Source organism: Rhipicephalus sanguineus, chromosome 6 (genome assembly GCF_013339695.2).
Source record: "Rhipicephalus sanguineus isolate Rsan-2018 chromosome 6, BIME_Rsan_1.4, whole genome shotgun sequence".
NCBI classification, from domain to species: Eukaryota; Metazoa; Arthropoda; class Arachnida; order Ixodida; family Ixodidae; genus Rhipicephalus; species Rhipicephalus sanguineus.
Window position 1 is genome coordinate 159,108,264 of NC_051181.1, and position 13,692 is coordinate 159,121,955.

The window sequence follows — 13,692 nt, forward strand, 5'->3', positions numbered from 1 at the left end:
TCGCTCAAGCTTCCATTCTTCGCATTTTCAGCGCAGCTTAAGAAACTAGGGTCCTTAAAATTACGTGTGTATGCATTTTCTATTAAAGGAACACGCCACCTAATACTTACCTAGTGATGTTGCACCTCAGATATGCATGATATTTACTTTTTGATCGACAACGTTCACATGTATGAAACAGCTGTACCAGTTCAAGACGGCTGGCCCTTGGGCAAGTGGTTCAACTTTGGCCGAGTGGCTGAATCGAGGGACGTGCCGACAAACAGAAAGACAGACAGACAGAAAGACAGACCAAAATTTCTGCGTTTAAGTTCCCCAAGAAAGACTATCGTCTTTAAAAGTTACGCCACAGTCCCCTACCCGCCTCATGCTTCGTATAACATCGACTCCCACGGTACGTGGGATCTGCCGATTTTTTTCTTACCTTAATCGAGAAATCTCTGACGCATATACTGTTTTCGAAATTAAAATTCATTTGATAGCTACAGCACATTTTATATAAATGAAGCCGCCGTTCTTCGACATGTTCAGTCACGTGTCGACGTGGTGCCAGCACTTTGACGACGCGGAGGACTCGTTTGCAGGTAGCGATTTAATACATCTCATTCGAATACGTTTGTTCGCGTGTGTTCGCGCACCATAATAATAAGGCCGCATAAATACCAATACATGTGACTTTACCTTACCGCTCTGCTCGAATAAATTGATCGCTCGAAAATTGGAAGACAGTTCCGGAAATGAGGCCTCAAATATGAAAAGGTCACGCATAAGCAAGGCATGGATGTACTGTTCTCATGGGAAAACCGGGCCCAAACATGCTGGTTACCTCTGGTAGTGCCTTGCAGAACCACACAAGACGCTTGATAACGAGTTATTTGCAAAACGCTTCGCTTAACGTCATTTCCCATGGAGCGTGAGATCCGCGTAACTTTTTTTTATGCCGGCATTTCATTTCCGTGTACGCCTCCCCTTTCCCTCGGCTTCCTGTGCCTCCCATCACGTGGCGATGTGCCCGTTTCAGCACACGGCATTCCGAAACACGGCAATTTCGTCGGGACATAACGCACAGCAATAAAAAAAAAATCAACCTGCATGGCAGCAGTAAGCTTGTGCTGTTGAGTCTGTGTAGTTATTCGTCGTTCAGGGAAACAGCACAGAAAACCGTCGAAGAGAGAACACAAAGGAGAGGCGTGTGTCCAACCATAGGCATGCGCAGGGTAGTACCCCATTAGGGGCCGAAAGAAAAGAAACTTTTCAATGGACGCGAAAATGCAAATGAAGCGATGTCGTGCTTTCCACAACGGCTGCTTTTGCAAAGGTGGGAAGCAAACAGTTTTTGAATGCAATATCAGAGGCCTTTGGCAGCCATTATCGTCAATAACCTGTGTGGAATAACGGCACTGGTCCGACTGAGTAATGGTATCGGGCAGACTCGGCGCTCCCCTTTGATGACTATGAGGGGGTGGGGGGTTCCCGCCTGCCCCCCCCCCCCCCCCCCTCACGCCTCTGTGTCTATACCCTGTTGCTTCTTCTCTTCGTGGTCTTCCGTTTTCGGCGCCGTTTTCCCTCACTCGGAGCAGTTTGTGATGACATATTGACCTGCGCACTTTGTATGCAGATGTGATTTCACATTATTCACGCAACCGTCGGACGATTGTGCCGTTTAATAATGCATTCCGAATAAGCAAAAGAAAGAATGACCGCCGGGTGCGAGCACTGCACGTAGCGCTTTTCTCTCGGGAATCGCTTGACCCTAAGCGAGCGTCCCGTAAATCTAGTTAGTGTTAAACAGAGCCGCGTTTACGCGGCCTGGTAACTTCTTACAGTCCGCAACTTCTTACCGCTACTTATCATAAAAATGCATATGGCAAAAGACGGCTGTCTAGCGTTGGTTGAACTTATTGCAACAATCTTCCTGTGGAAATAAAACGCAGTAAACATTTTCCTGTTAACCTGAAACGCTATTACAAAGACCCGTAATAATGCCTAAATCTAATTCAAATGCGCTATTTTGTACATATATATCTCTGTAATAACAATTTTTATGTATCGACCCAAGCTAGCTGGATGCTAAAGATCCAGATGCTTCTCACGTATTTATCGATTCTTGTATCTTTCTGACAAACATGCGGCGGCGCTACGCGGTTAGTCCGTGTCGCGCGTAGTACTCGCGTATGAGCACGATTTCGGAGCGCGTGGTGTGCGCCAGCGCGTCGAGGAAGGCGAGGCAGAGCGAGAGCGCCAGGCAGCCCCCGCACACGGCGAGCGCGTGCGTGCGCAGCGCGTGCAGCGCCGCGTCGGCGCAGTTGTTCCAGTTGATGTGGAACCAGGCCTCGTAGTCGCTCATGTTGAGCACGCCTCGGCCGCAGTGGAAGTTGGCCGCTGTCGACGGCTTCGCCACGAAGCTGGCGTTGCCCTTGCAGCACGAGTGCGGCACCGAGCAGCGCTCGTGGCTCGGGTTGTCCGCGCTGCAGTTGAAGTAGCTGCAACACGCCGACCCAGTGTCCGTTATATATGGAGGCAAGAAAGCACCCTTGCGGGCGAATAACGCGCTCTTTGATTGCAGCGAAAAAGGTCACTAACCTAGCACTAAATAGAAGCACTAAGGCAATTTTGACTGCTGAAATACATCTTCAAGAAGCTGTCACTTAAAAGGGTTTGAATGCGAGCTCGTTGGTATAAATCCGTCATGAAGAACCCAGATCGCACTTGAGAAATCTTCGAAACCTTCACAATGATGTGCAAAGGCCCAACGTGTGTTAACGCCCAGTCACGTATCCTATCTGACAAACAGTACAACTTTCTCAATCACTAATCATGGCGAACGCATTTGTTTTTATCGTCAGAACCATCCGGGTCGGCAACAATCTTACTTCTCATCTTCCCTCTTTTTACTAGCTATATATATATTTGTGCACACACAATAAACGGACTTGCTGGCACGTGTGTTCTTTCCTGTTCGTGTTCAAGCAGCCCTGTTTTTCTTCGCGATGGCTATCTGTTACTTTCTCTGTTTAAGATTAGCTATATATAAATGGTAAATTCTGGGGTTTCACGTGCTAACCACGATACAACTATGAGACACGACGCCGCGGGGGACTTCTGATTGCGTAAATGAGAAGCCGCATATTTGAAAGTACTTTGTATATGACCCTAACGTACTTGTATACTGTTATGGCACTGCCAATATTCTCGAAACTTTCTGTGTAATGTTCGGCTTCTTTTGAATACACTGCATAGTTCGTACTTACAGATGAAATATGAACTAGGTCCGATTAGACATCGTCAGTACACATAACGGTAAAACGAGCTGGTTTGGAAAATTGAAGCTGGCAGAGCGACCTCCTCATCTTTTTTACGTCAATTCTGGCTCAGCAAGCATGCACAAATAGCAAAACTGCCTTGTTCGATATATCACTTTATAGAAAGGAAGTTCGCTAATACAGCCTAACATAATTTTTCTCGTTGACGCCTTTTTAAACGGCAACGATTCATTCGCGAGTTGCGCGATATTTGAAAGAGTTTGTTGAAATAGCACACTTATCTACGCTGGGATACATAACAAGGAACTACACTTCCGTTATGCTATAACAAGAGGATATATAATTACCGTATGTATTTAGACTTAAAATTCACACACACAAAAAAATAGTTTCCTTTTACGTATTGCGTAACTTCTTGCCTTCTTGTTTTGTTTTTATTTTTGTAATGTTTCCTTTTACGTATTGTACGATTTGAATATTTTTTTAATGTATACACCTATCTATAAGTTATAAGTTCTTTTTACGCGGATATAAATAGGGACTCCTTCCACAACTGACGTTGAGTTCCGCGGTCCCAACTGTTTAATTACGACGCATTGTCCTCTATTTTGTTATAATAAATTGATTGATTGATTGATTGATTGATTGATTGATTGATTGATTGATTGATTGATTGATTGATTGATTGATTGATTGATTGATTGATTGATTGATTGACCTGATGAACGATTGATGAGCTGATAGACTCTATAGCAAACTGGCTGGACGCAGTTATTCGTATAGCCCTATAGTCACACACTGCATCGGATGCAAAACTGGGCACGCTGTTTCGCGGACAAGTGCCCAACGACACATGGCGATAACGCACTGTACTCGACAGTGAAGAAGAAATCGACGCGTACATATTTTCGTTCCAGTCCCTGAAGCTCTTGCTTGTCATGCCGCAGCAGCCCAGGTGGCGTTGGACAGCGTCCACCAGCTGCTGGGCGTCCGGGGAGTCACGGTAGTGCACCACCAGCGTGGACGACAGCGTCCTCTGCACGGCTCTCTTGGCTCCGGCTGCGTGAACGCATGTTTCTGACGTCACGCCTAAGCTATTGACGTATCAGCTCTTACGTGCTCACTGCGCTTTCTAAGACGGGAACGAAGTAGGGCACACAGGAAAAAAAAAAAAATGCGCGCGTTACTTTGTCCTTGTGTTCGAAAGCGCATCCCTACCAGCATGCAGTTCCAATTCGTCCTAGACCAATCGCTCTACAAGCAGACCTCTTGAGGACGGCTTAGCTGTCGCCGTTGGGCACCTCTGCATTGGAGGAGCTGCACGGCCAACAAGTTCAATGCGCTGAGGGTTCTAAGCTGAAGCACGCATGCACTGCATGTGTGTTGGCACAGTAAACAAACGGCAAATGGATCATGGATAATGCAGTACGAAGTACTGCCTATATCCATGGTCCCTTTGCCGTTTGTATGCTAACTGCAGCACTGTCCATTTCTCACTGTAGTTCCAAGATCTCACTCGTCTCACGGGCGTTCGGGTGCGATGATTTGACCCTCACTACAGGCAATGTGTGAGTGAAGAGAGCGAACCCACCTGGCATGACAAGCACAACCGTGCCAAGCACCGTGGCGGTCATGATGAGGCACAGCAGGGAGAAGGAGTAAGCGCGTAGCAGGCAGGCGTTCTCGCGGAGCGCCCCGACGCAGCCACAACACGAGACGGCGCTCAGGACGAGTCCGGCACCGAGCAGGGCTAGCTCGAGGTGCGACATGAGAAGGCCGCCCAGACCGCCCAGGCGCAGGGCCTCGATGTCGTCGCGCCACTGCAGGGTCTGCACCAGCAACAGCGCGGACACGGCGCTCAACGCGACGCCGGCTATGCACAGAGTGAGGTTGAACACCAGCAGCGGGAATCGAACCTACAACCATCGGAAAACAGCGCAAGAGCAGGAGCGGGATATTAGATCGTCAGCGAAGAGGACGTGCGCTGGTTTTAGATAGAAAGATCAAACTGTGGTTATTGTGGACTGGTTATTGGGCTAGTTGGCCTGACATTATTGCTACAAAAATCTAGCGCAAAAAAATTACACAAACACAAGATAGAACCGTATGATAGAACGTACACATACACAAGGGTCCCAGTCTGTCGTGTTTCTCTCTTGTTTATATAATTTGTTGCGCTAGATTCTTGCAGCAATAGAGCTGTGGTTGAAAGCGAGTTCACGTAAATGCGGTAAATGTTGCAGAGTACCTCAGGTGCTTGTTGTGTGCTAACTTTGCAATGGAGGCACTACGCTGTTAAAGAAAAAAATAATAAAGGCGATGGGACGAGGACCGATGGAGACATCTGGAACCACCGCAGATGCGTTCACGTGACGTGTTTTTTAGAAATCACAGCAAGCGCGCCACAAACGACGTGGTTGCCACGTGACTTTTCTCACTCGCCGTTCCACGTCACCTAAACTCGGAAGACGAAGTGCGTTGTACGAAGGCATAGAAGAGTTAGGAGCGCACCAGAGGATTGACGTCTACCGGGGGAACTTGGCCGCCATGTCGGACGCTCTCTTCAGAGGATGCCGCCGTGAGGACAAGACGCCCTCGGATGGTGTGGTCTCCTTCCTGGGCGATGGTGTGGTCTCCTTCCTCGGGACACTCAGCCAGCATCCCTTCTTCAATATGCTCTGTCATTTGTCAACACAGGGGGTCTCTTCTACCACAGATATTCGCCTTCCGGTCCGTTGTCGTTTCTTCTTCTTCTTCCACTACGATATGACGATTACGATGATGATGATGACCTTTATAAATGCTCACACCCACTCTGGGGGATTGGCCAAGAAACGAATAATTTATAGGTAAAAGTGGTCACATGTGAAAATGAATTATAGAAAGTTAGAATATATTAATAATGCTAATTTAAAAATTGAGAATCAAAATCGCCCTGATTCAATTAAGAATTTGATGATGGCGATATTTCATTCTTCAAGGTGCATAACCACTAAGGAGGATGGGACAGGTATTGGGCGGCAGGAGGCGCATGTGTCAAGTTGACACGGACAGAAAATCAACACAAAAATATCGAATTAACGAATATACGAAAAGAGTGACCATCGAGGCTTATAAATGGAAAAATATGCAAGATTTAATCACGCAAGGGATAGTAAATATCCTAAAATGTACATACACGGAGAATCACTTTCAACAAAATAGATATGGAAGAAAGAAAACGAAGAAGTAAACAATTCGGCAGATCCCTCACTTCAGCTTCTCCTCCCGAGTCTGAATGCTCTCACTTCATTAATCCCTAGAGAGAGAGAGAAAGCTCTTTAATGAAAAACAAAGAATTCTGCCGGCGTATGTAAAGGCGCCTACATGCTACTATGTATAGGGGAGGAGATTGAGACGGAAAGACCCTAGGAGGAGGAGGGCAGGAAAGGGGAAAAAAGAAGACAATGTGATCGTGGTATGTACATGTCCCAACGCAATGGTGCCGATGTAAGTTGCGTTACAGTTTATCAATTCGGTTAATGTCCTCGAGGAACCTGAACAGAAATATTAAAATCTGACGTTTCTGAGAAGCAGAAGACGTAGGTCCAAGTATTTTCCTGAGACCCAGCGGTGCTTGGGAAGTTGAGTGCGGTTGGTATGGGTACCAGATCATCGAGGCATATTTTTAAACGAGATGGCGTCGACGCGGCCCGGTATCCCGAGGGGAAGGCGTATGTGGCAGTGAGCATCAACCACGAGGGGATAATCACGAACTCGACAACGGTCCGGACGACCGCAGCCGAAATAGCGGAGCAAGCTGCGATTGCGTTAGCCTTGCTGGACAACAAGAGGTCCACGATTTACAGCGACTCGAGATCAGCTATTAGAGCATTTGCCAAGGGCACCATCCCGGAACCGGCCTTGCGGATCCTCCGGGACAAGAACATCGAGCCACACACACTCGTCTGGTTCCCAGCTCACATGGGACAGATCAAGGGAGCCCCGCCCAATCTCAATGAGTCGGCCCACATAGCTGCGCGAGGACTAGTAGACCGCGTAGCTACCGGAGGGCGCGCTGAGGTTTTGGAGAATCGGGACCCGCCCACCTCGTATAACGAAATTACCAAACATTTTTACCTGGGGCGGAGACAGTACCCTCCACCACACAGAAAATTAAGCAGACCACAGGCTCTGACACTCAGGCTACTTCAAGTCGGGGCGTACCCTAACCCCGCGCTATTGCACAAGATCTGTCCTGAAATACAGCCAACTAATGCATGTTCATTATGCGCAGATATCGCTAATCTCGAACATATGCTCTGGCGGTGCCCCGCGTTACACGGCGGCGAAGTCAAAATGGGAAGAAGCTATTACAAGCTCCGTACTCGAAGCACAACTATGGGCAGTCCAACGGGCCCGCGACGCAGCAGAGAGACTTGGTCTTTCTGTTCCGACGTGGGAGCGGCCCGCAACGTGCTAGGGCGCGTTCCGAGGGACCGAAATAAAGTTTATTCATCCATCCATCCATGGCTGATGCTCTCGCGCGGTGGTCTCTAGATGGTCCTTTAATGGCCACTGTGCCTGATACGGCTTTTATTACTGAATCCAGATTCCGCAAATATTCCTTACTTCAAGATTCTATGAAAGCTAAATTATCAGTTCAAGAATATGGTCCTCTTTCTTTTGCTTGGGATAATAAATGGTGTCCCACGCGCAAATTGGAAGTATCTTTTGGAAGATTTCGATGTCGCATACCCCCTCTTAATTTTTGTTCATACAGGTCTGGTCTGGTGCCATCTTCTCTATGCTTTTACTGTCAAGAACCTGAAAACATCGATCACTTCTTACTTACTGGCCGTCGTTTCACTAGCCTCAGGAAAAAAAAACATTTCGAAATGTTATTCAGAAACTTAAGAATTACTGTTAACTCTGAAAATATTATTTCTCTTGATGCATCTTCTCTAGGCCAAAGCAACAGGAACGTTTGCTTAGCCGTATGCGAATTTCTTCGGGACACAAGAATTCCTTGTTAATTATTCCCAATCAGAATTTGGTACATCTGACTTCCTCGCGCTAATTCATTTTATTCCATATGATTGGCCCATTCCTATTTTTATTTTTTACATAAACTAATAATTCTTCAATTTTTCTATATACCCTAGACGGCCGATTAGTTTCTTTTCCTGCGTCTAAATTCTACATTTTCCGAAGCAAGCAAGCAAGCAAGCAAGCAAGCAAGCAAGCAAGCAAGCAAGCAAGCAAGCAAGCAAGCAAGCAAGCAAAGCAAAGCAAAGCAAAGCAAAGCAAAGCAAAGCAAAGCAAAGCAAAGCAAAGCAAAGCAAAGCAAAAGAAAGAAAGAAAGAAAGAAAGATCCCACTCATTCAGGGAGTCGATGTCATGCGAAGCAGTAGGCGAGTAGTAGTCTATACCGAATTTTTTATTGCTTTGAGTCAAGCGTAGCGGGTTGGACCGACTTCTTTGTGCATTTTGAGTATTCATTGGTATCTTGTGGGCAGGCCTGTAGCGAGGAATTTTCTCGGGGCGGTGGGGGATGGGCGGGAGAGGGGAGCACTTGCTGAAGGCATTGACTGTTTTAGAAATGCACCTCTTTTGAGGAAAGTACCTACTTGAAGAAGCAACAATTCGGGGAGGGGGGGGGGGATTTTGCGATAATGTGATATAGAATTTCTTTATTTTTCAAAAACTACATCACACACTTGGGCACTCGCGCTTTCAAAAATAATTTTTGGTCCTTTTTCTTTGGCGCGTTGACAGGAAATGCGCGTGTACGCGTACGTAACTTCTGCGTTTTTCTCAAAACAACGTTTTTGAAGTTTGCGTACCTTTTTCTCGGGAACTATCAGGCATAAACAAACCAATTTTCTCGCATGTGTTAATCAGTGGCATTTACATAACTGGAGCTAGAATCAGTAGCCTAGGTGCATTAGTGTTTCAAGTATTAAAAAGAGACATTCATAAGTGGCAATTTTCGTACATCGAAAAACGTAAAAAACATAATAAATTTAGCTGTTGTTTTGTTGTTGTACGCTCACAATTTTAGTTCCACTTCTGTAAAGAATTAGTAGCTACCTCAGTGAAAAATTTCAATGCTCTGCACATAACATATCTCAACGAAAAAGTAGATTTGTAGAACAAATAAGAATAGAAAAATAGAAAACACTAACCACAATTTGAAACTAATTTTGTGATCGAATGCAACTTGCGTGCATCTTTAAAATACCTCGCATATTTTATAGCCATAGCTTTCATTACCACTGCTGTACGGCCAAATTTTGAAATGCACTTTTAAAGCCTCACCCCACCTTAAATTTAGGAACACGGCGGAGGTGACATACTCTAATGTAACCGAGTGGAACGATTCATCACGAAAGTGGGTGGGCGTGCAGAAATTGGTACAAGAGGGGGAAAAGAAAACGAGTTCTCTTCGTTTGTGTCCATCCTCTTTCGTAGTGGATGGCTGCCGACTAAGCTCAGCTTCCTGTCGTTCTAGTGTAGTGGCTTCGACTAAAATAATCGCTGAATCCTCCTAATCCCATCTTCTGAAATGGAGCCGAACCTTTTGCCTGATTGGAGTAATCTTTGACACAATAAAAATAACTGACCTATAGCTTCAATTTCACTGCAAAATAGGTATATTGTGGCAGCTGTCCATCCAGTTATTTTCTTGAATATCTTTTTATGCATTCAAGTTTAACGTTATATGGGTGTTGCATCAGCGCCAGCGACGGCCATAGCAGCGGATGTGGAACATCGTTCTGAGCGCAGTACGTTCCAACACCCCTCACTCCCCCACCCCACATTTTTTTTTTTTTTTCGCAAACGAAACACAGCCGAGCGCAGAGCGCGTGCATTGTTGCAACGGTTCGGAGAGGAAATCCAACTCCCTTCCCGAACCGTTAGAAGGTCACGCCCCACAGCCGTGACATGTTCGCGTAATGAACACTGCGCTTTGGGAAGTGCACTTGCAGGTGGTGTAGCATAGCTCTGGAACAAGTGCACGAGACACGCGCGCCTGTCAGCGATTCCTCTCGTGTGCCCGGGAGACGGGCGCCGGGAAACTCTACACGGCCGACACCGAGCCTGTCAGCTCGCTCCGAAACAAAGTGTGCGCGTGTGTACACGGGCGACGAAGCGTCGCCTCATACGCGTCGTGACGTCGTCTCCAGCGACAGTTGCAGTCGCCGCCGTCACCTGCGGCGTAGTGGCCGGGGCTACACGACGTGCGGCGCTTTTGTCGTCGGCAGCGTTGTTCCTCCCAAACGAGGCGCCACCACTCTCCGCGTCGCTCGGCGAAACCGTGACCCCCGCTCTCTTCGAATGACGTGTGGGAAATTGGCCCCCGTCAGGCGCATGCACCGTCGTATACTCGAAATGCAGATGAAGCGAGCGGCTTCCTTCCGCTCAGCGTCAGACTCGCTTTCGTATTCAAATGGCGGCGACACGCCGGGACGACGACCGAGGGCCCGCTTTGTCTTATTCTCCGGAGGCCTGAATGGCGGCTACTCCACACAGAGGCCGCCCTGCAATCAGCATCCATCAATGGAACATGCCCAACAGGTGGAAGAGGAGTGTTGCACCGGCTCGTTGATGGGGTAATCGAGCGTGCGAGACGATTCGCGTCTCTCGCTTTTTCGGTGCTGCCTCCGCGCGTTCCGTTTCGGCTCCTGGCGCGTCTAATAGGCACTCGGCGTGAGCCTGTTCCGGATTCCGGTAATATGTACATACGTACGACGAGGCTCGCTCGCCCGGAGCCGCCGACGTCAAGGCGAGAATGACCCGGCGGTGGAAGTCACGAGAAGACGATGGAGCCGCAGGGGCTCGTACGGCGGTAACGAGCAGCTTCGCAAATACCCGAAACGACCCGAAGAAATTAGTATGGATCGCGTAACCGTCTTCTGCATACGAGCGGCCTGTAATGATAACTAAAGAACGACTCCTGGTTTCACATGCGTAACCAGTCCCGTGGCACTGCATCACGCTACTGGGAGGAAGTGGTGGTGTATATACGGAGGTAATGATGCTGTTACAGGCGGGCTTAGCCTGTCAGACCTGGCCGGCAACTGATTGACCTCAGCGTCGATCTCTTTTCCCACGTCAAATATGTCAATGTGAATAGCAAGCACAGACTGAACTCAGTAAAATTTGCATCCCCCATTCGAAGTGCCGGTGCGAAAAGCACTCGGTGTCCGCCGCTCCAGAGAGAAAAAAGAGATGGCAAAAAAAAAAAAAGGACGTGCATTCTACTTGAGGTACACCTCACCACCAGCAGCACAGATGCGTGCAGGCGGGCTTGTTCGTGGCCGCAGTCAAGCGGAGCGCGCGCAGAGCGGTGCACGATCCGGCGGCCGCACTCGAGCACTGCGCCCCCGAACGATGGTGCGAGCGCCTTCGCCAATCGCAAGAGCAGCATCACGCTTCTAACCGTCCGATACATTAAAATAAGTGGAGCGCGAGAAATTCATTAAGTCCTAACACGTCCCGCAGCCGATGAACAAAAAGCGATCACGGCCACGAGGTACCCATACGAGGCCGGCCAAACGCGGCTCCTCACCGACCGGCGGTCGAACCCGCGATCTCCACGGGGTGCAGCGCTAACTACCGCGTCGCACTGGAGCCGTGCGCGGGTGTTCCGGTCGACCGAGCCGCAGACCCCGTCGCTCGAGCACCGACGGAGCGTGCGTATAGAACGACGGCGTGGCCGGCAAGCTTCCGCGTGTTTTCGTCATCTGGCCAAGAAGTTCATTGTTTCGTTATCTGGTTGCTTGTGTTTTCTGGCCGCTGCTGTTGGTACTTTTCGTAATACGTGAGGCCACGGAGGTATTAGTAAGTGCGGTTTAGTGAACCGTAAAGACATTAAATACAAAAGTCTGAAACAGTGCAAAGGACATCATTAGAAAACAAACACACGAGAACGGCGACCTTCAGTACTGAATCGCTTAATGCGTAATGCTTACTATGTAATAAACATGTGTCTAATATTAACGCTGTAGTGTGTATGCTGTGGTGCGCTCGTCCTGACCTTGCAGCTGTCTGACTTTTTTTCAGCTAGCCTGAGAAACAACTCATACATCTTCGACAATACTTATTTGCAAAAAGAGCAGTGGAAGTAAAAAGAAAAAAAAAATGAAAGATTGGTGGGTGCCGAATTGAGGAACGCCTGCTGCGAAGGCTCTTTTACAAAACCCTTTCCGGATGCACACCAATGTGAGCGAGCGATGCATCAAAGACAGCGAAGTTGCGTGTGATATTCTTACGCTCTTCGGAGGCTATTTTCAGCGATTCTTCGTCGCTCACACCACCTGCGTGCTCTCGCCCAATTCATATGGCCGCTTCGGGAGTCCCAAGGCTGAGCTGGTTGCGTCTGCACTACACAAGCCGTACAAACGCATAGCTGTCGTCCAGTGCGCAGCCTGTATAGGATATAACGTGAGGGGCGAAAATTACGGAAAACTGTTTAAACAAACTGAGCTAACGGGGCGTTGTCTACTCCTGTGACGTGTACGGCGAGGTATAACTGCGATATTGTTATACTCAACGATAATCACGTCCCGACGAAAAAAAAAGAAATGGTATTCCGACTCGCGGTGTGTTGCTGATAGATGCCACGGGCATGCCGTCGCACGCAGGTCTGCTCCGAAGCACGAAAAGCGGATGTGAAACTCCTCTTATAACAGATCCTCCGTCATGCATATCCAGATGATTGTGAAGTCCGCAAACAATAGGCAATGAAATCGTTGTGACCGGTAGACTGTTGGAAACATCGTCTGCATTCCTTAGATAGGAAGAAAAAGAGTCAGTTAACAACATAGAAATTATTATTATTATTATTATTATTATTATTATTATTATTATTATTATTATTATTATTATTATTATTATTATTATTATTATTATTATTATTATTATTATTAAATGATTGATTCGCTCATTATGACGCCAAAACAGGTGTGCATGTGGCTACAGTTCCTGCAGTGCGTAAAAGATGAGCTAAGGAAGGAAGTGGTAAAGCTGAATCACCTTGAAATTATGAAAAGCGACAAAATAAAAATAAAGTAAAACTTCCATACATGTTAAATATATATTGTTGCGAGTGTCTTGAGTTCTATGCTTACATGTTATTTCTTTGTCCTGTGTCGAATATTTAACACTATGAACCAACTAGACCAGCAATGAATTTCGTTTTGCAATATGTGCACCACTCTTGCTTGTTTCCCGCTATAGCAATTGTATTTCCCGCTATAGTAATTGTATCATTACTGCCTTCGAATCTGAGAACGACAACGCTTATCGAAAGGGCTATGTAAATGGTTAATTCTTCATGAACGAGCATGCGTAAAATCGGAACAGTGTTGCAACGTAATCCAGCTCCAACGCATAATGTACCGTTGCGCAGCACTACCTTTGAACACGCAAGTACTGGGCTCAA

The 13,692-nt window shown here is 47.3% G+C and overlaps 1 protein-coding gene across 1 annotated transcript in view; it reads right to left on the reverse strand.

Moving 5' to 3' along the window:
- Positions 1-2,137: 2,137 nt before the first annotated feature.
- The window catches only part of LOC119397670 (tetraspanin-33), a 39,473-nt gene continuing 27,918 nt past the window's right edge, over positions 2,138-13,692 (reverse strand). Inside the window, exons 2-5 of the mRNA XM_037665092.1 lie at positions 5,775-5,941; positions 4,855-5,179; positions 4,166-4,322; positions 2,138-2,483 (exon numbers count right to left, since the gene is read on the reverse strand). Coding sequence (XP_037521020.1) covers positions 2,138-2,483; positions 4,166-4,322; positions 4,855-5,179; positions 5,775-5,941 — 995 coding nt within the window. The remainder of the gene's footprint in view (positions 2,484-4,165; positions 4,323-4,854; positions 5,180-5,774; positions 5,942-13,692) is intronic.